This window comes from Catharus ustulatus, chromosome 18, assembly GCF_009819885.2.
Source record: "Catharus ustulatus isolate bCatUst1 chromosome 18, bCatUst1.pri.v2, whole genome shotgun sequence".
Taxonomy (NCBI): Eukaryota; Metazoa; Chordata; class Aves; order Passeriformes; family Turdidae; genus Catharus; species Catharus ustulatus.
Genome location: NC_046238.1, coordinates 1,658,875 through 1,681,634, shown reverse-complemented (window position 1 = coordinate 1,681,634; position 22,760 = coordinate 1,658,875). Strand labels below are relative to the sequence as shown.

Sequence of the window (22,760 nt, the reverse complement as noted above, 5' to 3'; positions counted from 1 at the left end):
TTTGAGATTTCCTTGCACTCTGGCCCCTGATGGTCCCATCCAAGAAATGCTCAGTGCAAACAGTTGGCATCAGTTAAAGAACTGCTTTCATCACACAGAATGACATTTTGGTCTGTTCTGGTTCACAGATTGCAAATTATTTAGGGAGGGATATTTGTCTTGCAAGAAAAATCACTGAGATTTTGGGATACTGTGTCTTGTATAAGCCTTGACCCCAGGGGAGAAATTGCAAAATAAATAATGCTTTTATGGGCATGAGCTGTTGCTGTACTTTATGTGCTTAAGAACTTCACTGAACAAACCACTATAAGCTGTAGGCAGTTCTAGGGAGTAATTTATATCTTAACATGGCATGAGGCTTTTATTCATAGTTGTGTGTTTTCCAGAAATTGTTTTAAAAGTTACTACTCCCAAAAGCACAGCAACTTTCAGGAGCACCACAGGTTTTAGAAACTGGTTTCACTGATTTCTGAATGAGAGAATCTCAGTTTAAGACTTAGTTTTAAAGTTCACTTTTTACAAAGGTGGGTAAGGATGGATTTTTTTTCCAAGCAATGTAGAAAAACCTCACAAAAATCCATCTTGCTACTGTTCTACTTGGTAATATTAACCTAACAGAAATTGCTGTTCCTGTCCTGAGATGTCCATCCATAAATATCCTTTGAGAAGTGCCTTGCTCTGGTGTTTGCTGTCTGGAGAGACTCCTGGTGCACCTGCAGTCCAGGGTCTCAGTGCCCACCACTCTGAGCAGATTGGAAAGTATTTTTATTGCCATTTCAGTTTTGCCTTCAAATGTAGAATTCTAATTAGATGTCAGAACACTGCAATTATGCCCAATTATGCTTTTTTTAGAGTTCTTGGACATGTATTTGGTTGCTAAAGAAAGATGATCTGAAACTCCAAATCTTTGATCCACCTCAGTGGAGTTGGAGTTCCAGTTGCAGGTTTTCATTTGAGGGCTGGATTCTGAGCAGTGCAGAGTCAGACTCAGCCACCCAGCACCTTCTGGAGAGTTGCTCAAACTGAGCTCACTGAAACTAAAATCTGACTTTTTTGACATTAATTTATTCTCTATGTCACAATAAACTCAATTTAAATCTTGAAATCCTGCTCCAAGCTAATGAGAGAAACCTGAAGAGCCACATTTGTGTGGGAATGTTCCAGGGCTTGTCCCACTCTGTTCCTCCCTTATCAGCTGAGACACTGGTTTTGCTTGTTTGTGTTAAATTCTGGCAGTATCTACCAGACACTGTTTAGCTTTGTGAAGCTGAATCTCTACTCTTGAACTATTTATGATCTTTCCTTACAGATACTGATTCTTTCACTAATGGCTGTTAAGACAGTCTTGTTCTATCCCCCTGCATGCTGCTGTCTTAGTCTGTGTACCCTAATCAATCCACTAGTTTTCTCTCTTTTCAGTGTGCTACCCTCTTATCCTGAAAGGCTTATTAATTATACAGGATCATTTGTAAATTTAGAGTAATATCGTAGATTAAAAACCCTGATACAAATGTTTTTATAAATTGATTTATTACTAATTCCTTGTCTAACTAATTTGGCTTCAAGATATGATAGTAATTGTGTGGAAAACTTTATCCTAGACTGAATCACTCTTTATATTATAGATTTTTTTTTTTAGTGTTGTTCATCTCTAACCATTGCACTGTGCCCTAGGTTACTTGCCCAACAGCATCCACGCAGTGGAGGCAATGCTGGCTGCTGCGAGCATCGGTGCCATCTGGAGCTCCACATCCCCAGACTTTGGCATCAATGTGAGTAACCTCAGTGCAGAGCAGCCCCTGCTGTGTCCCACACAAAGGTGAGGGTGAGGAATTGGGGTGGCAGATGGGTTCTGTTCCCTTCAGCCTTGCTGCCACCTCCTGGCACAGCCCAGCACTCCGGAGCTGTTCCAGCTGCACAAACCCAGCTCACGTTCAGTTGTCACTACTGATTTTCAGCTTGGTGGTTTGAGTGGCTTTAGCTGCTCACTGTTGGGATATTTTCAGATGGGCTCCATGGTCTTGGTGAGCTTTTGTTATATTAAATATGCAAGTGAGTAGCAGTGCAGCAGAGTTGTCTGAGGTTTGCTGTTCTTCCCAAGCCCCACCCAGGCTGCTTAGCCACACTCTGATTCCACACCCCAATTTCTCTGCCTAAGCTGTCCCATCCTTTGCTCCTGTCAGGGTGAGCTCAGCACCACCCTGGTTGGTTTTTTTCCATAAGGCTTTATTTGCCACCAGTGAGGAATTTCATACTAACATCACTAACCTGGTAAACTCATTTTTAGTGTAGAAATAAATGTGTGTGAAATTATGACACAAAGATGTGCCCTGGAAGCTTTGGTAATTTCTGCTTAATTTGCAAAGTTTTTAGCACAGATCAAAATCACTTCTAAGGGGGATTTTGAACTTCTGTCTAAAAGTTTACATATGAGAAATGTAGTGTTTTTGAATTGCACTGCAGAGAATAATGTTTTCTAGATAAAGCCTCAATTTTGGTGTTTAACCCCAGTGGCTGGGAAAATGTATGGAATAATCATTCCTGGATTAGCACTAGAGGGCAGCAGCATTCCATGCTCTTACACTTGAGGATGTATCATTGGGGAAAGAAATTATTTTTAAAAATCATTGCAGCATATAATGATCAATCTGTTCTACAAATATTTTCTGCTTGCTCAGAAAATGATGGTATGGAGTATTTGCTGTGCAATGTGATTCCATCTCTTATCTGGGGGAAGATTGTTCACTTCACTTGCATTCCAAAGGACTGGTATGTTTTCTGTCCATGTTGGTGTGCTGCTGTTTTCAGTGCCCAGCTTTTAGTTTTTTGTGATAGCTTTTTAATGAAGCTTGGCCTTGGAGCTGCAGTGCCATCAATATCATTTATTTTCCTTTGGCAGCATGTGTTGGCATGAATTCTAATCCTAAAATCCTGGGGGAGATCAGCAGAGGCCCTCAGACATTGGCTTCCATCCTGAGGAAAAGCTATTCCTCCTTTTGTGGAGTTGCATTAATACAAAGGAAGACTTTAGTGCTTGGAGAAATAGCGCAGCATTTTCAACATTTGAAGTCCAATTGTGTGTGTGTGTTTTGTGAAGCTCAGAAATGTCACTCCTCAGAGCTGCCTACACACACTGCAGGCTCTGAATGCCATCCCTCCAAAGGCTCCAAGCCTTGAGGAAGTCTGCTGTCAGAGAAGCACTGAGCTGCCTCCCACGCACAACGCCGCTCTTGGCAGCTGCTGCTTCATCTCTCTGCTCCCTGGTACCCATTTCCATAAATTAATGGCAAACTTGTGGCCTGTGCATGAGAAATGCTTGGGTTTATAAGTTCATAAAGAAGCTCTGCTCCCAGAAGTGGGTGAGGAGCCTTTGGTGAGCTCAGTGCAGCTCCATTTGTGGGGCCCTGCATAATTTTTTGGACTGAAGTGGAGGCTCATGGAATGGAATGAGCCATATCTGCTACACCTGAGCTTTTTGTGGAAGGAATTCCTTGCTGAGCCATCTGCTTGGATTAAAGTTCCAGTGTAGCAATTACATGTTCCATCTGTTTGCATTGCCTTTGTATCATATCAGGCTGCCCTGCAGGATTTGATCCTGCCAGTGCTAATGAATCTAACTGGGTGTGTGAGCAGATTTGGTAGGACCCTGAGAACTGGAGCCATCTCTGCTTCTCATTCACACTTCTCTTCAGATTTGATTCTTTTTAGAGGACCCTTAGTGCTCATTGGTCTTAATTTTGAAACATCAGGCAGCCTGGAAATGGGATGTGTGTGCCCTGCACTCAGCATGAGGGGTGTGCACACAGAGAAATGCACACACAGAAATGCACACACCACGTGTGTGGCTGCTGGGTCTGTTCCTGGGAAGTGGCACAAAGGAGGAGCTATGAGGATACACCAAAGCAACAGGGGATTTGACTTCATACATTATATTGTCATGTATTAATTAAATCTCCCTTTCTGAGTTAGTTGGGTAACACTAGGGGCTCCTTGGAAACTACTTCTGTCAGAACAGTCTCTTTTTTTGTTTTCTTTTTAAAAGTAATTGATAAATTTGAATGTCAGTGCATTGTCACTGTGTTTTCTTGTAATGTGAACAAGGAAAAGGAAATAAATCTTTGATAGCAGAGAAAGCTGTTAAGTGACATTCTCAGCTAATACATTTATATTTACTCATATCCTATACATTGCCTGTGGTTTGCTGAGGAGCCAGAATGGGAGAAATCATCAGGACTGGACTCTTGTCCTTTTGCAGCAGACTTTTTTTGTAGTGCTGAGCAACCCAGCCTGGAAAGGAGTTTGTAACAGAGTTGAGTTGATTGTGATGTTTTTGTTTTCATCTTCTGATTTGGCAATAATTTGTTTCTCATTTTGGCTGCAATGTAGAAGGCAAAATAGAAAACAGAAGAATAAAGAATGCTGGGAAGAATAAGCAGATGACTCAAGTCTGATTTCTGCAACATGATTTAGGAGATTGTTCTTGAACACTTAGCTGACAATTTTACAGTGTTCTGTAATCTTGTAGTTCTTAATGCTTCAAGTAATGGAGCTAGAGAGGTTTGAACATCAGTGTGCTGAGAGCTTTTATTGAAAGGATTTGCTTCTTGCTGTTGACTACAAAAAGATCCATTTCTGCTAGGCTGCTGCATGCAGTGTACACGGAAAAAAGTAAATGCCAGAAGGGTTTTAATCTCAAATAGGATGATAGCTGTGGTAAATTCCTGAACACAGTAAGCTGGAGGAGACACCTGAAGATTTAGCATTTGAATGTGTTGTGCTGCAGATTCTAAAGGAGTAACCTGTGTGTGTCCAACATCAATTTATTTTGCTAAAAAACCAGTGGTGAGGTTTCATTGTTAAAGGTGGCAGAACAAAGCTGCAGTTCATGTGGGGGCCAGCCCACCACATAAATAAATCTCCCCCAAGACTGGGGTTTGTTCCCCCCAGCTCTGGTGCTGTCAGAGCAACTTGGGGCACCTGGAGCTCCCTCTGCAGCTGCAACCTGGAGTCCTGTGCACCTTCCTGGGCATCAATTCCTGCTCACATCACACTGCTGGTGCCCTTACAGAACTCTAACCTGACTTGCAAGGTGATTTTTAGCTGTTCAGAGCTTTGTGAGCCCTTCCCTAAAGGGTGTTCTGTGATCTGTGGGGGTCTTGTAATTGGTTGGTCTGCTTGGGGGTTGTGAAATAAATTGTTACAAACCTGTTCTTCAGAGATCTTGTGTTAGTGGAAGACAAGCAGGCAGTCCTTTAACAACTCTCCTGGTAATTCTTGTCCTTATTCCTTGCTTGTTTTGAAATTTGCATTTAGCACCCACTGAAGTTTCCTACTGTAGCAATTAATTTTCATTTTTAACACATTTTTCTCTCCATCCCTAGGGTGTACTGGACAGATTTTCTCAAATTCAGCCTAAGCTCATCTTCTCAGTTGAAGCTGTTATATACAATGGCAAAGAACACAACCACTTGGAGAAGCTGCTGAGGGTGGTAAAAGGTATTTCACTGCATCCCACCTGCTCTGTGGCTCTGTGAGCACTCAGAGCCTGCCCTGCCACTGCTTGTTGCTGTCCTTCTTTACAGTGGCACAGTGGTCACTGAGCTTTTCAGAATAGATCTGGCTGAAAGCTGAATGTTTTTTCTGTAATTGTAACAATCTTCTGCTTGCTTAACTGTAATAGATCATCAGAAATTAGCCAACAGTGGGAACAGGGGCTGAGATGGTGTTTTTGAGCTCAAGGAAAGTGCTGCTGAAGACAAATGGGGAGGTATTACAGCACTAAAGCTTGCAGATTTACACATAAAAGGCTGGCAGCACTGAGGAAATTACATCTTGGGTAACAATCCAGTCCTCTGGGGTTTCAATGCTCAGTGCATCAGAATTATTTCTGTTACTTAGTGCATTACACTGTATGATTCAATCAGGCAGAAAAGGCCTTTGCTTATGTAACTGAGTGTAGCAAAGAATTGTTTTCTTCCTTCTTCCAGGGCTTCCAGACCTAAAAAAAGTGGTGGTGATTCCATATGTATCTTCAAGAGAAACCATAGATATTTCCAAGATTCCCAACAGGTAATGTGAGCACTGCTGGCTGCAGAGGTGATCTTACACATGCTTTCAGAAAGTTTTGAAATGTTCTTTTCCCCCCCCTTCTTTCTTCTTCAGTGTCTTTTTAGAAGACTTCCTTGCCACTGGGAAAGGAGACCAGGCTCCCCAGCTGGAGTTTGAGCAGCTGCCTTTCAGCCATCCTCTCTTTATCATGTACTCCTCAGGCACCACAGGAGCACCAAAATGCATGGTTCACTCAGCAGGGGTATGTCCTCCCTCCTGGAGCTGCACTGCCTGTGCTTCACTGCTTGCCTTACATTTCTCCTTTAACAGCATCACACCATGGTGTATTTTAAGGAAGAATTGATTGCTGACAGTTTTTCAGGAACTTGACACTGAGCCTTTTTATTTGTTAGTGGTTATTTGAAAGCAAGTGTGAATTGGTAAGGATGTAAAATGCTTTGGTTTAGGAATAAGTGTGGAGACCTTTCAGATTCCAGGTGTTTCCTGAGAACAAGTGTAGCTTACAGAAGCAACAGTAGATGTGGCCTGACTGATACTTGAAGAAAAACCAAAGAACTTGAATTGGGTTTGCAACTGATTTTTGGACAGTGTCAACTTGAGGCCTATAGGGAGCTTGCAGTTTTTATTATCTGGATGATTTTTTACCTTGAACATTATTTCATGTTTATCAGTTTAGAGTGTGTCATCCTCATCAATCCTTTAAGGAAGGAAGCCAGAGAGTTGGAATCTCCTTGAGTGTAGGTTTTGCATTGTATGGGAACTGCTTGAAGCAGTGTCTCATTGCTGAAGATATCTGATACTGGTGCCAGGATGACCCTTGCTCACATGCTTTCCACTTGCTGTTGATGTTCTAAAGCTCTTAAAATAGAGGCAGTGACTGCAGCAGTGTTAAAACTTTAATATAATCCTTAATAGAAGGCAGTTTTTTCCCATTTAAGGCAGGCAGGCTGTGTTGTGTAGGGCATTTGTACCAATGTGTATAAATGGAACTGCACATTTCTGCTGTTTGCATCAGGATGAGCACCCTGCAGGGCTGGGTGGCCTGAGGGCAGGATCCTTTAATGCTGTGCCCCCAGTTTTGTGTTCTTGCCTCTCTTTGATGGTAAGGACTTGAGGATTTGCCCCCAGACAAATCCCCTGCTGCCTGTAAACACTGCTTTATGTGTTATCAGTCAGTAGGAGATTGTACATCACGTGCTGCTGGCACCAAATGGTCCCTTGGGGACACAAATCCAGTGTTTGTGCAGAAGAAAGGAGGTGGGTTTTGAAGCCTGACAGCTGTTTTGAAGCTGTGCTGGCTTTAGACTGGTTAAGTACTTGCAGAGGTGGATTAGCAAAAACAGGACAGGTGTTTTGTTCAGTGATGGGTGATAAACAGCAGAGATGAAAAAGAGCTGTAGATCAGGCAAGAGGACTTTGCAACAGCAAAGTTCTTTCTTTTCCCATGGTACCTGTGTTAGTTTACTCTGAGTCATGGCTCTGCTCTGCAGCTGAATCATGTACAGAGCTACCTGAGGGTTTAGGTCCAGTCTGCTCCTCCTTGCTGGGAGGATGGCAGGGCATGGATGGATGGGTGAATAAGATCTGTTTGTGATTCTGTTCCCACTGAACAGCTCTGTAGTTGTGCACAATGATTATCTTTTTTTCTGGTGCTAACACCTCTAGCTGAAAAGCAAATTGTTGAATTAGGGACCTCATTGTTTGAGTAGGGCCTACACAAAGTCCGTGCAAATAAATTCTTAGAGGTCTTTTACACACTTGATTGGGTTTGTCTGTTTGTTCTAAGCTTAATCTTGTTTCCAGTGGAATTAATAGGATGATTTGCATTGATTTGGTTTAAAAAAAAGGCAGAATTATCCTACTGTCTTTGTTTTATTTTCCTTAAGCTTTAGTTTAAACCTAGGGTTTTTCTAGTAGTGAAAACAGCAAGAAGAGATGACATTTTGGTGAAGACATTTCAATTATTGCTTATTTATAGTATGCTCCAGTGCTGGTTTGTTACTGTACTGATTTTAGATGCCAATAGGCAGCTTATTTTGAATTCACAACTCAGTTTATATAATTCTGCAGTATATTTCTGGTGTGTTTTCTTGCTATGCAGTGAAATGACATACATAAATAAGGAAACTGAAGCCAGGTCATGGGAGATTTAAAAAATAATGGCTTAGTGGGTAGGTGTTTTTTATTTTTGAGGTCCTAGAAGCAAAGCTGGTTTTGACCAGTTGGGTGTGCTGCAGAAAGATTTTTTTAGTCCTGAAAACATTTTCTTCTTGCCTCATTCACATCAGGCACCTTTCCAGTTATTCTGTGCTCGCTGCTCTTGAGCCCAGCCTGGGGGGCTGCTCTTGAGCCGAGCCTGGGGGCTGCTCTTGAGCCGAGCCTGGGGGCTGCTCTTGAGCCCAGCCTGGGGGGCTGTGTCAGGCTCAGCTCAGCTCTGCTCCCTCCTGGGCTGTGCTGGGCTCAGCCCCAGCTGTGCCTGCTGTTCTCCCACACTCCAGATGCTCAGCACTTCACCAGCCCTGCTCCTGGGGAGGAGCAGCAGAGCAGGGAGTTGGATCAGCTGCCAGGTCTGGTGTGAAGTGAGAAATGCTTGGGGTTTATTTGGACGGTTGTAGAAGTCCTGTAAATAAATGAGTCCTGTAAATTAACTCAGGAGGGTTTTGGGCTGTGGGTTTAGAACAGCTCTGCCTTCTCCCTGAGTCCTTTTGTTCCCAGCCTGAGATGTACCAGGTTTGGCAGGGAAGTTGTTCATAGCCTGTACCTAAAACCATTGTTTAAAATCCCCTTTGGGTTCCCAAACTGTGAAGTGCAAAAAACTAAACAAAGGAAAAAGAAAACCAGTGTTTATCTGAATTGAATATGACTTTTAATTTTGCTGTTTTGTGTGGCTCTTTCAGAATCTCCTGCAGGGACAATGTGCTTTCCTTTAGAGATGCAGTAATTATGTAAACACCTGCAATTCTTTTGGCAAGTTCAGTTGCACACAGAGTTTCTGAATCCCGATTTTTTGGGTGATTCTCAGCTGTAGAAGATGGCAGCTGTAGCTAGATGGCAGCGTTGTGTCAGCTGAGGCTGTTCAAACTGCAGTAGGTGAATTCAGACCTGGTTCTTTTGAGCAGTGAAGTGAAAATAAGATTTACTCCTTTATTTTTATTTAATGTTTTCTGCTGTTTCTCCCAAAGCATGTGCCAGTTTTATGAGTCTCCTTTTTCATTTTGAATGTTTATCTGTAATCTGTTTTCTTTCAGTGTAAATCTTGTTTCATGCTTATGAGGCTCTTAATAGTTTCAGTACAGCTCCTTGCATAAATGCAAAAACCATTTTTTATTTTAACATTGGCTACATTAATTTGTCACTGCAGTGAAGTGACTTAATGAAGTAGTGTGTAAATTTATTTATCCCAGCTTTAATCATGATCAGGAAGGTGGTTTAGCAGCATTTCCAACAAAAGGAAGTCATCCATTTCAGGACATTATTAATATTGATGCTCTGAGCAGTGAGACATTTCACATTTCTAGTCACTGCAGTGTTTACAAGAGATCTGTACTGTCAGGTCCTTTGTCTCCTAGATGTTAATAGATAAGATAATTTGGACACATGGTGCTAATGTTTAGCAGCTGCTGCATTTTATGGCAGCTCTCAGTCCTTCACTCCTCCCATTCCCAAACAGACTGAAAATGGAACTGTCAGAGGGCTTCTCTGGAAAACCTGGCTGCTGAAAGCCTGCTGTTAAAATGAGGGTCTGCATGGAGAGCTCTGCAGCTCTGCTGGCTGTGTGGAGCTGGAGGAAGGGAGCTGTTTGTTCCATGGATTAAAAGTGATGTGCAGGGGGAATTGCTGAGGTCTAATGAGAGAGGTTGAAAAGTTCTGTGAGAAAATGGAGAATGCAATTGCTGCTGCTGTTAGATAGGCCCTGGGATTTACTTCAGTTGTAGTTAAAGGGAATTCTTGCTTTAATCCCGGAGTACATCCAAGCTATTGAGTGTTAGTGTTTTTTAAGTCTTAATGTGCTGTCAGAGTTCTGCTGTTCATTTGTGTGATCTTTTATTTTCCTTTCACTTTTTGCAGGGTACCCTAATACAGCACCTGAAGGAACACATTCTTCATGGCAACATGAGCAGCAGTGATGTGATTATGTACTACACAACGGCAAGTGGGGCTGCAGGGCTTTTTAAAAATACTGTAACATGTTTTTCCTGAAGAGATGGGACAGCTTTTCATACAAATCCACAAGTATACTTCTATGTGTTAGATTTTTTTTTCCTGTAAGGGATTGTCCCATCTGAGTTAAAAAAAAAATCAGGTGAAATAATAAAATGCAACAGGGACCTTTCTGATGAAAGGTCAAACCCATGTTAAATGTTTGACCTCACTGGTGAGGAAAATGGATTGATTTTTGGTCTCTTAGGTCTATTGATCAAGCTACCTCATCAATATCACAAATCAGATTCCACCTTCCTGCAGGGCTAGGTCATACTGAAGATGAGAATTTGTTGTTTCTGTTTTCTTTGTGAGGAAACAAACTGCTTGATGGGGGAAAGGGGGTAAACCTCAGCTGTGTGTGGGAGTTATGTGGTGGGGTGTGATTTCTTTTTTTTTTTTAATTCTGTGATTAAAGAAAAATGATTGCTCAGCCTTCAGTGACTGCAGCAGTTTGAGAAGGTGATGTCTTTCCTCATGAGCTCCCTTGTGAGCTCTAACATGACCAGTCAGTTTGCAGTATCTCCATGGAGGGATCATGGTAATTGCCTTGTCTGAGTTGTGCTGTCTCCTGCCTGTGCTCTGAGCTGTGTGTGCAGGGAGGTGTGGAATCCCCATCTCAGGAGGTGTTTGTGAGCATCAGTTAGATCAGATCCATCAGGAGCCTCAGCTGGTGCTGAGAGGATGAGCAGAGCTGCAGCCTTGTTGGCTGATGTGATCAGAGTTAGTGCTGAGGGTTTAACAGCAGGGAAACTTCAGGCAGGGGGAGTGGAGGGGAAGGTGGCACCTCTTCCATGAGGACTGGGATCATTTTTGGGTCCAGCTTCTGCCAAGATCTGCACCAGTGCATCCTTGTAGAGCTACCTGGAACTCCTCTTTCTCCTGTAAAAATGGGACAACTTTTCATACAAATCCACAAGTGCACTTTGAGTGTTAAAATATTTTACCACAAGGGATTGTCCCATTTGAGTTTAAAAAAAAATCAGGTGAAATAATGTCTGTACCAGCAGGCAGCACTGCAGCAGTGCCAAACTCATGGGGTTTCTTCTCTCCTCCAGATTGGCTGGATGATGTGGAATTGGCTGGTGTCTGCTCTTGCTACAGGAGCTTCAGTGGTGCTGTATGATGGATCTCCTCTAATTCCCTCCCCAAACGTGCTCTGGGACCTGACTGACAGACTGGGGTATGTACCCAGGGTGGTGGCAGTGGCTCCTGTCACACTGACCCAGGCAGCCCCACCGTGTGTGGTGTTCTCTTGCACAGCATGACACAATTTGTCTTTTGGCTCAGTCTTGGGTGGAACTGCTTTTAAAAATTTGTACTAAAACATTTTCTGAGAGAGGAGGGGAGACAAAGAGCTGATTGTTTCAAATTGGAGTCAGGTATTAGAATTCCAGGCAAACAAAGACTCTTGGTTCAATAGTTTTCAAGAGCAACCTTTTCAAAAGGCAGTAATTGGGAGCAATCTGAAGAGTAATTTCTCAGCACACTCAGAACTTAGTAAATAAGAATTCTTTTTTCAGGCAGCTCAACCTAAGATTTTAATATAGAACTTTGACTTAAAGACATAAATTGACTGGAAGGGCTCAGCAGGGCTGCTTATATTTTCATATTTTGCTTTTTAATCTTTAATGCCTAATTCATGCTGATAAGCTGTTCAGTAATTGTTTCATGCCATTTTTTGTGCCTGAAAATGCTCACAGCACCCTTTCTTGAAGCTTAAGAGAAATGGCAGGTAGCAGATAAACAGCTGTAAAACCCTGTGATTGCATTTAGCTTTGTACACTTTGTTAAACTTCAATTTTTAAAATTTATTTTGTAACGTTCCTTTTTTGCCAACTGCATGTAAGGAGTAAATTTGAATTTTATTACCAGTAAAACGAGTGTCATTTTTAATTGATAATTAAAATTGTTTGTGGTGGAAAGTGGATGACACAAGATTCACTTTCTGACTCTGCATGATTAATAATTTAAACTTGACTGTCTTTTGTGACATGCAATATTTAAAGACTGACATTTTGTCTCTGGCTATTATAACTGAAGCTCAATGCCAAGTCAAAATGCTTCCAGTAAAAAAAAAAAACAAATACAAAAGAAGCCCACAAATTTCAGCCATGCTTCACCCCCCAAGAAACCCTGGTAGAACAACAGGCAAAAAAAAAAAGATTGAGAAAGAACCCAGCTTATTTTTAAGCATTGTTTCCACATGCCAAAAGCAAGTGAAGATAAATGTGTCTGCATGTCTCACTTTTGTAATCTGGCGCTAAAAGTGGTGGCCATCTGGGTGCTGCTTCATCATGCAGTCTGTTCCCAGCTCACTCATATGTTAAATATGATAAAAAAAATGCTCCAACATGTGAAGATTACCTTATTCTCTGAAGATATGCACCACACTTTCCTTCAGAGAGTATATTCTCAGGGTATCATCAGGCTATCTCATCCTGCGTGGCAGGAGTGACTCAAGTGGTCATCCCTTAATGATCTGTGCAGGGGAATTGGTGGATGGTGACTCAATGCACTTCTGTAGCATTTGGAAGGAAATAAAGGGAGATTTGGCTCTACATGTGCTGTAGAGGAAGTGTCAAAGAGCTTAAAATAGAGAAGCATTTTGTATTCTAATGTAAAATAAGCGCTGGTTTGAGGCATGGAAGGGAAGTGAGATGTTACACAAGGGTAAAAATAGTTCATGTGGTCGGTGCACAGGGTGGCTGGGGAGCACTGGGCTGGGGGCTCTGGTGGTGGGAGCTTCCCTGCTCATGGCAGGGATTGGAACCAGATAATCTTTAAGGATCCTTCCAGTCCAAACCACTGTTCCCTTCCCATGTGCCTAATAAATTGCTGTGTGCACTGATGTGTTTGTGCAAGGAGCCTGTTCCCACTGAGGGGGTGTTCCAGCATGGCAAAGGGAGGGATCCCCTTTTGGCAGTGGTGAAATATTCCCCTCTCCTTGCCTGGAGCAGTGTCCTGCCTCCCATCTTACCTTTGGAGTCACAGCCAACCTAGCAGGGTCTCATTTAAACTCTGCTGGTGTTGCCCATGCTCTGTGCACTCAGGCTGTGTCCCCTATCCTCATCTATCTCTGCATTTTCTTGAGTTTATTGCTGAAATGTAAAATGAATCAGCAGAAGGCAGGCAAGAGGATTTCCTCAAGTCAGCAGGAGCATTAAACTGGCACTTCCATTGACAGATGGAAGAAACACAGCCTTTGTTTCAAGTTTTAATTGTATTGCATTGAAGAGCTCTAAGTACACTTTGCAAGGGCAAGATTGAATTGTTGGGCCAAGTTTCCTGTTCATGTAGGCATGGGCAGCTAGCTCCAGAAAATCACTGCTTGCTGTCCCAGAGTAAAGGAATCTTTTGTCAACCTGTGCCCTGAAATGAAGTTTTTCTGTGTAAGCCTGTGCCAAGGCACTCTTGGAAAATTAAGGAAAATTATGACCCATTAATAAAGTAAACATCATAACATTTTGTGATGTCTTTAGAGTGTTGTGCAGTTACAAATTCCTGTAAATCTAAGTGAATATGAGATGGGAAAGCTTTGCTTAATATTTAAAGATGGAGTTAAAGGTTTCAAAGCTGCAGAGATGACATTTGATCTGACTGGTTTTGATAGTTCAAAAGGATGTGCCTTGCACTTGGGAAGCTCTAAGAGGCTGCATTGTTTATCTAATCCACATACAGAGTGTGTAACAGCCTCTGCTCACTGCAGTGGGAATTGCAGATCTTTTAGAATCTTAGCATATTTAAATATGCAAAACATGTAAACTTTTTTTTTTGTCTAGGATCACCATCCTTGGAACAGGTGCAAAGTGGCTGGCTGTGCTAGAAGAGAAAAATCTAAAACCATGTAAGCTTCAAAAAGCTGGTGAATCCCTTCTGTCCTCCCTCCTACCTTTCCTCTCCTGGTTGTGGCTCCCTGTCTTGTCACAGTCCTTTATGTAATTATTCTGGATTGTAATGACAAATAGCTCCAAACACTTGGAGAAATTCTACCTTAACCTGTGTTGCTTTTCTCCTTTGTAAGGTGAAACACACAACCTCCAAACACTCCACACTATCCTGTCTACAGGATCACCTCTCAAATCTCAGAGCTATGAGTATGTCTACAAACACATCAAAAGCAGTGTCCTCCTGGGATCCATTTCAGGTGAGGCTTTTATGCTGCAGCATCTCAGTAATTCTCTGCCTGTGCAATTCCTCCCTGCTTGTTTGGGAAGCCTTTGGATCATTTGGGATTGCTTGTAGTTAAACTGGAATGAGCTGTCTTTAGTGCTGAGCTTTTTCTGCATAATTCACCGTGCCATAATGAAAGTCAGGCACTCCAAAGTGTTTTTGGTGGATGTTTTGGATTTTAAGTGTGATCATTTATTTTGACTGGCTGTCCTTAGGGGTGGCAGGGTGAGATCAAGCGAGGAGTCTATTAACCTACAGAACATCCTGTTCTGCATATAGCTGACTTTAGCAGAAAATACCTCTTGGAGAGCTCCCGTTTCAGTTCCTTTGTGCCAAGTAATTGGCACTGCAGATGGATTTTTTAGTAGATTATATAATTAGAGAAATACTGAGCCCCCATGCTGTGCAGTTTGTTGTGAGCAGTGCTGGCTGAGGCAACTTCTGCTCATGTCAGGTCCACCACAGCACTCCTCATTCTGCTTTGTAACAAGGACTGGCTTTTTCAAAGGGCTTTTAAACTCAGCTTGATGTTTTTTAAAAATATAACTACTCTGCTACTGAAGTTATCTCAGACTCTGGGCTTAGTAAAAGTAGTGCTGAATCTAGAACTTGCTACTACAGACATTAATAGACTCAAATGCAGGAGCCTATTTTTGAGAAGAGCTAACATGATTGATTTGTGTCTTAATTCTCTTCCATGAAGTCCTAGAAAGATTATAAATATTCCAGTTAAGTAAGCACTTTGACAGTATCTATTTTTCTTTAGATAACTGTTCATCCTGAAGGCCTGGCTCCCCTCCTCCCATGCTGATAAAGTATAAAAACTGAGTAAATGTAGAGTGGAATAACTTGACTAGTTACTTTAAACTAATGAAAACAAATAAGAAAACATTTCTGAGTAATTCTGTAAATATCTGAAGTCTGTAAAGCAGGGCTTGTTTATTTTCTCTCTCCTGTAAATGGGAATTTCCTTAAATGAGATTAAAGAGACAGTTGAAAGGAGAAAAGTTATGCCTTAAGGGATAGTTCTGCATGAAAGGCATACACACATAACAAGATAGATAAAGTAAGGAAGAAAACCTTTTAATGAAAGTCACAACATCCTAGATAAAGCTGTTTGTTCTGTGCTGCTTGCTGTGGATCAGGATCCTTTGGCAGAGGTTGGCAGTTCCAGACTTCCTATATAGTTTTCAGGTTTGCTTTTTCCAAAAAATACTATATATTCTAAATGGATTTTTTATTGCAGGTGGGACAGATATAATTTCATGTTTCATGGGTCACAATGTTACAGTTCCTGTTTACAAAGGAGAAATTCAGGCCAGAAATCTTGGAATGGCTGTAGAGGCATGGAATGATGAAGGTAACTATGATCCAAAGTGCTGTGCACACTTACAAAATACAGTAGCTAGATATCTTAACTAGTAAGTGTAAATACTCTTTGCTTTGTTACTGTTATTAACAGAAAGGAAATGCTGAAAATGCCTTTTTTTTTTGTTAACAGGAAAACCAGTTTGGGGTGAAAGTGGAGAGCTGGTGTGCACCAAGCCCATTCCCTGTCAGCCCACACACTTCTGGAATGATGAGAATGGAAGCAAATACAGAAAAGCTTATTTTTCCAAATTCCCAGGTGTGTAAGCAAGGCCTTTGGATGATGCAGGCTGTGAGGGGAGGCCCAGGTTTATTTTCTGCTGCTCAGGTGCAGCTTTGAGTCCCAATTTCCAGGGTGAGAACTCCAGTGTTTGATAATACCTCACTCTGTGTTCTCCTGCTTTGTTTTGAACAGAGATCCAAATAAAACCAGTCAGGATCTCTGCAAAGCCCTAATCCAATTTTGCTGCTGCTCTCTTTGGGCAGATCTGCCTGTCCCAGACTGCTTGGCACAGGTGTGAGATGGAATGGGCCAGGTACAGTCAGCTGTTAATGAGTGCTGCTGCTCCTCTGCCAGGCTGCTCCTGCCTGCCTGGAGCACTCAGTCCCAAGGCATCAGTGCTGACCTGCTACCTCATTAGCATCAGGATTAATTATATATGAAATATAATTTGCCTCAGACATGCAGATTCTCCATCCTTTGCCTTCTACAGAATAAAGTAACAGGCACCTGTGGAGCAGAGGCTTTTCAATCCCAAAATCCCTGGTGTCTCTGGGGATTTTTAGGAGCAGCATCTCCAGCTGTTGTTTTTTTTGGATGTGGAAACTTTTTCCACTGCTGGGGACAGTTCTCAGAGTATATCAGTTGGATTTGTGTGTATTCCACTCAGTTAATGCCAGCTCAGTTACACAATACTGCTGTGACTGGATCAATCAGCTGCTTAACCTTTGCCATTCCCCACCAGGTGTTTGGGCCCACGGTGATTTCTGCAAAATTAACCCCAAGACTGGAGGAATTGTCATGCTGGGTCGCAGGTACAGTGTTCTGATAGGAGAGTTTGGAAGGAAACAAGTGTTCAAATTTGCAGTCTTCACCTAGGAGTAAAATGCACATGATTCTGTCACCCTTGTTAAGTTTACATTAATTTTATTGAATCCCATATTGTGGATTTCAACCCTTAAAATAATCAGAGCAGCTGGATTTAGAAGGGAGCTCATTTTGAGGTTCTACCCCACTTTTGTATTTATGAACACAAAATTTTAGTGGGCTTAGTTTTGTGTTCCATGGTTGACAATGGTCACAGGAGTTTGGAGATGGTGAACTGGGGAACTTGTTTTGTGGTCTTGGCTTTGCCACCCTCTTGTTTCACTGCAAACCTTCCTTACAGAAGGTCAGGAATCATTTTTGTGCCTGTGTCAGTGATCACAGACATGCAGGATCACAGTTGAGGCTGAATTTACTGATTGTATTTCCAAGTTGCTGTTTGAAACAAAGTTGAGCGGATTAATAATGTTGCTGATCACTGTACAGATTCATTCTAATGAGTAAAATGCCTTTTTGACTCAAATTCTCTTAAAATTCTGTTTCTAATGTGATTTTGCTTTCACTAGAGAGACTTGGTTAATTGCATCAATTTTTCTTCTTGATTGAGCTGTAATCACACTTTAATGTTTCTCTTTTTGTGATTTTTTTTTTTCAGTGATGGTACATTAAATCCAAATGGAGTAAGATTTGGAAGTTCTGAAATCTATAACATAGGTATGAAATCAACTTTCCACCTCTTCCAGCTGTGACATTGTTGCCTTAAATCTGAAATTTAAGCATTATAAATGTGTTTGGAAGGATTAAAAAAAACTTGCTGTTTTTCAAATGAGACAGTGCAGAGTGTGTTAGCATCAGTCAAATTTGATTTTGTGAACTTAAAACTGGTTCCTTTCCTGAGGTATCTGTAGGGTGGGAGGGTTGGGATATAGAAAAGTAACATTTTATGGAGCAGGTTTTTTTTTCTGTAACCAGTCAGGCTTTTTCCCCCTAAAGGCAAGCTCTTGACTCTGGTTTTTATTGTACTTTCCCTGATTATTGGAAGTGTTGGAACCCAGAAACCTTCTTGAGCTTGTGCCTTATAAAGACTGTTGTGACAGTGGGGAAACTGTCCCTGCAGTGGTGCTGATCTGAGAGTCAGGGACCTGTTCCCTCCTTGTTGTGCCACCAGGGCTTTGAGTCTCCTGTCTGTGCTGCAGTGGGGAAAACCAGAGAAAATGGCTGGGTGTGAAAGCTTATCTGTCCCAGAAGTAAATTTTTGTGGTGTATCTGAATGGTCCTTAAACCTGGATTTCAGGGAAGAGAGAATTTCAGAAGAGCAGGCAGAGAGGGGAAGCTGAGGGCAGGATAATTGGGGCAGAGAGAGGTGCAGGATAACTCAGGCAGAGAGAGGTGCAGCTCAGTACAGGATAACTTTGGCAGAGACAGGTGCAGGATAACTCAGGCAGAGAGGTGCAGGATAACTCAGGCAGAGTTTCTCTCTGCCCATGCAGAGCAGGTGATTTTTCCTTTCCGATCCAGCCGCAAAAACCAAACGCTCCCCACAACCCAACTCTAACCGTGCCTCCCTTTGCAGTGGAAGCCTTTGAGGAGGTGTCTGACAGCCTGTGTGTGCCCCAGTACAACAAGGACGGGGAGGAGAGGGTGATCCTGTTCCTGAAGATGGCCTCCAGCCACGCCTTCAGCCGCAGCCTGGTGAAGCGCATCCAGGACGCGATCCGCGTGGCGCTCTCCGCCAGGCACGTCCCCAGCCTCATCCTGGAAACCAAAGGCATCCCGGTATGGCAGGGGAGAGGCTGCCTGCTGTTTTCTTTGTCACCTTGAATAGTAATTAAGGAGCAGTTGTCACTGCTCTTCAAACCCACATACGTGGAAATTTTAGCATCTCAAAAGTGTATTCGAGCTTTATAAATAGTTTGTCTATGTTGCCTGGCAACATCTTTTCATCTCCTCTTCAGTAAGCGTGGTTTTTGTTTTTTAAATGGGTTGAGTTTTTTCAGTAATATGTACTTAAACCTCTTAAAAGAAAATATTGAAAAGGTAATTTAACTTTGGCTTTTCTAGCTGTCCATAAGCATATTTTGTTTTTGTGTTCTTGCTACGAGTGGCTTTCTTAGGAAAGCTGAGAGCACTTGGCAGATTCTGAAGATCATTTTGTAAACCATTTCACTTTTACATCTGTTTAGCCACTTAAATGTAGCTCTATCACTGTCTTTAACTGTAACAGTAATTAAAATGAAATTGTTGTGCTTGTTCAGGGGAGGAATTAGTGTAGCTGGAGGTTCTGCATGCTCGGGTTTGTGGTGCTGTTCTGCTGCAGCTCTGTGTGAACTCTTCATCTGCAATGTTTTATTGCCCTCTCTGTGTCTCCTCAATGTCTGAGCAGCAGAATGGGGGTGCAGAGTGTGGCTTCCCCAAGTCCATTTGCACGCAGACTTGAGACTTCAGAGCCATCATTTGCTGCTGGTTGCCCTTCCTGCCACTGAGGGCTTCCATGTGGAAGTGCTGCAGGGTTCAGGAGTGTTCTGTGTGGCCCACAGAGGGATCTGGCCTGAGCTCTTGAGTTAATTTTGTTTCAGGATGCTGTTGGCAGTTAGTCCTTGGCTCAGAATGTCTTTGCAGGAGTGTAAAATCCCCTGAAGTTCCCATTTTCAGGGCTGCAGCTCAGTTTCTGTGTGGAGTGTTGAACTTGTGAACTGTGAATCACCTGGAGGTGCAGCAGGGAGGGTTTGGGATGGGCTGTCCCTCAGGAGAGCCTGCTCACATCATTAATTAGTTCACATTGACTCAATTGAGTGAATTTTAATTACCTTCCAGATAAATCTGCCAGTGGTGAAGTGATCAAAGCTGTCACCCATCTTTCTTTAAAAGTTTTGCTTGGAAGGGGAATGCCTATTTTCTGCTGCTTTTGGAAATGTTTGAAACCTCATTTGAAAATACAATCTGACCTGACACTATTCTGGTAGCAACAGTACAGCTGTGCTGAGGTGATTTAGTAGCACAAAACATGATTTTAGTGGGATACTCAGTGTGAATCTGTCTAGTTCTGTCCTGACAGAACATTCTGGTCATCATCCCAGGATTCACTGATTTAAAGTAAACTTAAAATTTACTTTGAACAGCCTTATATATATTTTTAAAGGGGGCTTGTTGAGCTGTTGCGGCTTCTGGGCACCTGTGAAAATTAGGATACTGATTGAGTAGAGGTGGCTCAGGAGGGTGGGGTTACACATCAGCAGGTCTAATAAAGAAAAGTTTGATTTTATTTTTTTTTTTGTATTGGGACAATATTGCAAGGATGTGCTGAGGATTATTTCACTTGCTCTGGGTCACCTCCAGTGATCATTGGTGGTGCCTGGAGCTCAGGTTTGGTGGCTTTGGAGGCAGGACCAGCCTGGTTGAGCAGCAGAGCAGGTGGGGTCCTGTTCCCAGAGCAGAGGAGGGATTTGTGTGTCAGCTTTTCCAAGCTGCCACCCCCAAAATGTCTCAGTGGAGCAGCACAAGGAGGGGGCTCAGAAAGCCTTGGTGCCTCTTAAAGCAGAGCTCAGCCAAGCTGGGCCTTGGCTGCTGTGTTTGCACTGGAGCAGATCCTCCTTGCTATGTCAGAAATTACAGTGCTCTGATCCTAAAAGGAGAATGAGGGGTTTTCCTGCAGTGTCCTTACTTTGAGTCACACAAGGTAATGGAATTTGTGTGATTCAAAAGTGGAGGTGAAGCCTCTGCTGGTTGCAGTTTATTTTGTTTGTTATGGTTTGTCATGAAGCATTTACCTGTGGAGCACCATTTAAGCTCAGTTTCACTTCACCCTTTTGACAAGCTGTCCTTTTCAGATAACAAAATCATGGTTTTCTTCCAAAGCCCAGCACATTTGGACTTTGTTTTTGAGCCCACTTTCAAAAAAAGTAGAAATTGTTTGAACATTGGATGTGTCAGAACATAAATACCAAATATTTTTAGTGTTTATGCCATGATTCTTATCTGGTTTTGTTGTTTTACATTGGAGCTTGATCATGTTCTCACAGAATTGCCAGTAGGAGTAATAAAATGACACAAACTCTTGGAGTTCTACCTCCTCTTCAAGTGATTTTCAGAAGAAAGTGCTTCAAGTGTAACAAAAGAGAAGGCATTCTGCTAAATTTTGATAGAGTTCTGGAATTGGTGGGGGGGGGTTTCATGCATATTTTCATAAAGCCACTGCATAAAAAGTAATTTTATCTTTGCTGGTTTTGTTTTTCAGTACACAGTAAATGGGAAGAAAGTGGAAGTAGCTGTGAAGCAAATAATTGCAGGGAAAGAAGTTGAGCAGCGGGGAGCTTTCTCAAACCCAGAGGCTTTGGACCTGTACCAAAATATTCCTGAGCTTCAAGACTATTAAAGTCACTTGTTTGGGGTTCTTTTTTTTTTTTTTTGTCTGTCTTTGTTCTGTATTTGTTTTGTATATACCAATACTGTATGTAAAGAAAAAGCTCTATTTAATACCAGTGGTTCTTTTAAAAGGAGAAAATATTTCATGAAGTGCATTATGAAAGGCTTGGGTAAAGCTTAGCTCCCTTTTATTGGTTAAATATGCCATATATTCTGGAGGTTTTTCCAGCCTGGAAGGAGAAACCTGCCTGTTTTGATTTTTATATATATGTGAGTGCATCTTTTCTGCTTAGATTTACATCAGCAACCCATCAAATGGGAGCACCAATAGTTGCAGATAGAATATTTCTTTCATAAAATGTTTGCTTTCTTTTTTTATTTTAAACTGGATTTTTAGCACCATTTGTCAGTCCCTGTGTCTGTCCCCTGTAAGGGATACACAGATTTTAACCCCTTGCCCCTGACCCATGCAGGTGTTCTGTGTAGTGTGCATTAAGGTGTTTTTATAAAGCCCAATCATAATGCACTAAACCCATTTGACCTGGCTCAGAATCATTTCAGTCTTGAAATATCTCGTGGTACCTTTGAGGGTGATTGCTGCTTCATTTTGTGCTGTAGCCTTCCTTTGTTTGAACTGAGAGACTTCTGGGGGCTCAGAAGGTGCAGGGAGCATTTTCCTCCTCCTCATTCCTGGGGTAACTCCAGGTTATTTCCATGGAATTTGCTGTCATCACTGTGGATTAACATAATTACAGTTGAAGACATTTTGCTTCCTTGGTTGAAGTCCTTTATTGGCTCAAAGGTTAGCTGAGGAATTCCAGGGTGTTTCTTTGTTTAAAGCTGATGGGTTTTGTAACTTTTTTTACTAAATGTCATGTTGAAAGTGAGAGACCCCTTTTCTAGGTCTGTAACCCTCCAGTTTATAAAGGGAAAAAATACTGTAATTAAAAAACTGAGCTGACTGAAACAGTGAAATGGAAGCACTAAAGTGTTTTGTTTTTCATGAACTACAGTTGCAGTAGTTGTACCAACCCTCTGGCATTCAGTGTCTCCTGCACTATTTGGATTTTGTGGGTGAAATATTATTGTACTGACAATTGTGTTGAATGCATTCAGCGTTGATGAAGAGTTAATTAAAAGGAATCAATTCTTTATATATATAATTATATATTACATCCCTCAGCTGTTGCTGTCTTTATTTTCCTTTTGATTGGGTGTCATGAAGTGATTTTTAGTTTAGTTTGTTACTGATTTCAATGGGTTTAATCCAAGTCCAACTTAGTCCAAAACTTTCTGTGCTGGTACTTCCTCTACTGTACCAAGTCAGGCCATGCTGATGTGAAAATAAAAATACCAAGCAGCCAATAGGAAAGTAGAAAAAGGAGCTATCAAACTGCCAATAACCTGTGGTTTAAAGTACTTTTAAATTCCTTCCCCTTCTGGCTTGCTATATATAAATTTTACATTAACTGTGACTTTTGTCTTCATTAAAACTTCATTATATTGTTCTTTAATTCATGCAAAATGTCTGAGGTTTACAAAG

At 41.9% G+C, this 22,760-nt stretch overlaps 1 protein-coding gene across 1 annotated transcript in view; it reads left to right on the top strand.

The window, feature by feature from the left end:
* The window catches only part of AACS (acetoacetyl-CoA synthetase), a 37,554-nt gene extending 15,155 nt beyond the window's left edge, over positions 1-22,399 (top strand). The window contains exons 5-18 of the mRNA XM_033075737.1: positions 1,675-1,772; positions 5,382-5,496; positions 5,988-6,069; positions 6,163-6,310; positions 10,138-10,218; positions 11,328-11,452; positions 14,052-14,116; positions 14,294-14,416; positions 15,689-15,802; positions 15,944-16,069; positions 16,776-16,845; positions 17,511-17,569; positions 18,429-18,631; positions 21,090-22,399. Coding sequence (XP_032931628.1) covers positions 1,675-1,772; positions 5,382-5,496; positions 5,988-6,069; positions 6,163-6,310; positions 10,138-10,218; positions 11,328-11,452; positions 14,052-14,116; positions 14,294-14,416; positions 15,689-15,802; positions 15,944-16,069; positions 16,776-16,845; positions 17,511-17,569; positions 18,429-18,631; positions 21,090-21,227 — 1,547 coding nt within the window. The 3' untranslated portion in view covers positions 21,228-22,399. The remainder of the gene's footprint in view (positions 1-1,674; positions 1,773-5,381; positions 5,497-5,987; positions 6,070-6,162; positions 6,311-10,137; positions 10,219-11,327; positions 11,453-14,051; positions 14,117-14,293; positions 14,417-15,688; positions 15,803-15,943; positions 16,070-16,775; positions 16,846-17,510; positions 17,570-18,428; positions 18,632-21,089) is intronic.
* Positions 22,400-22,760: the final 361 nt, after the last annotated feature.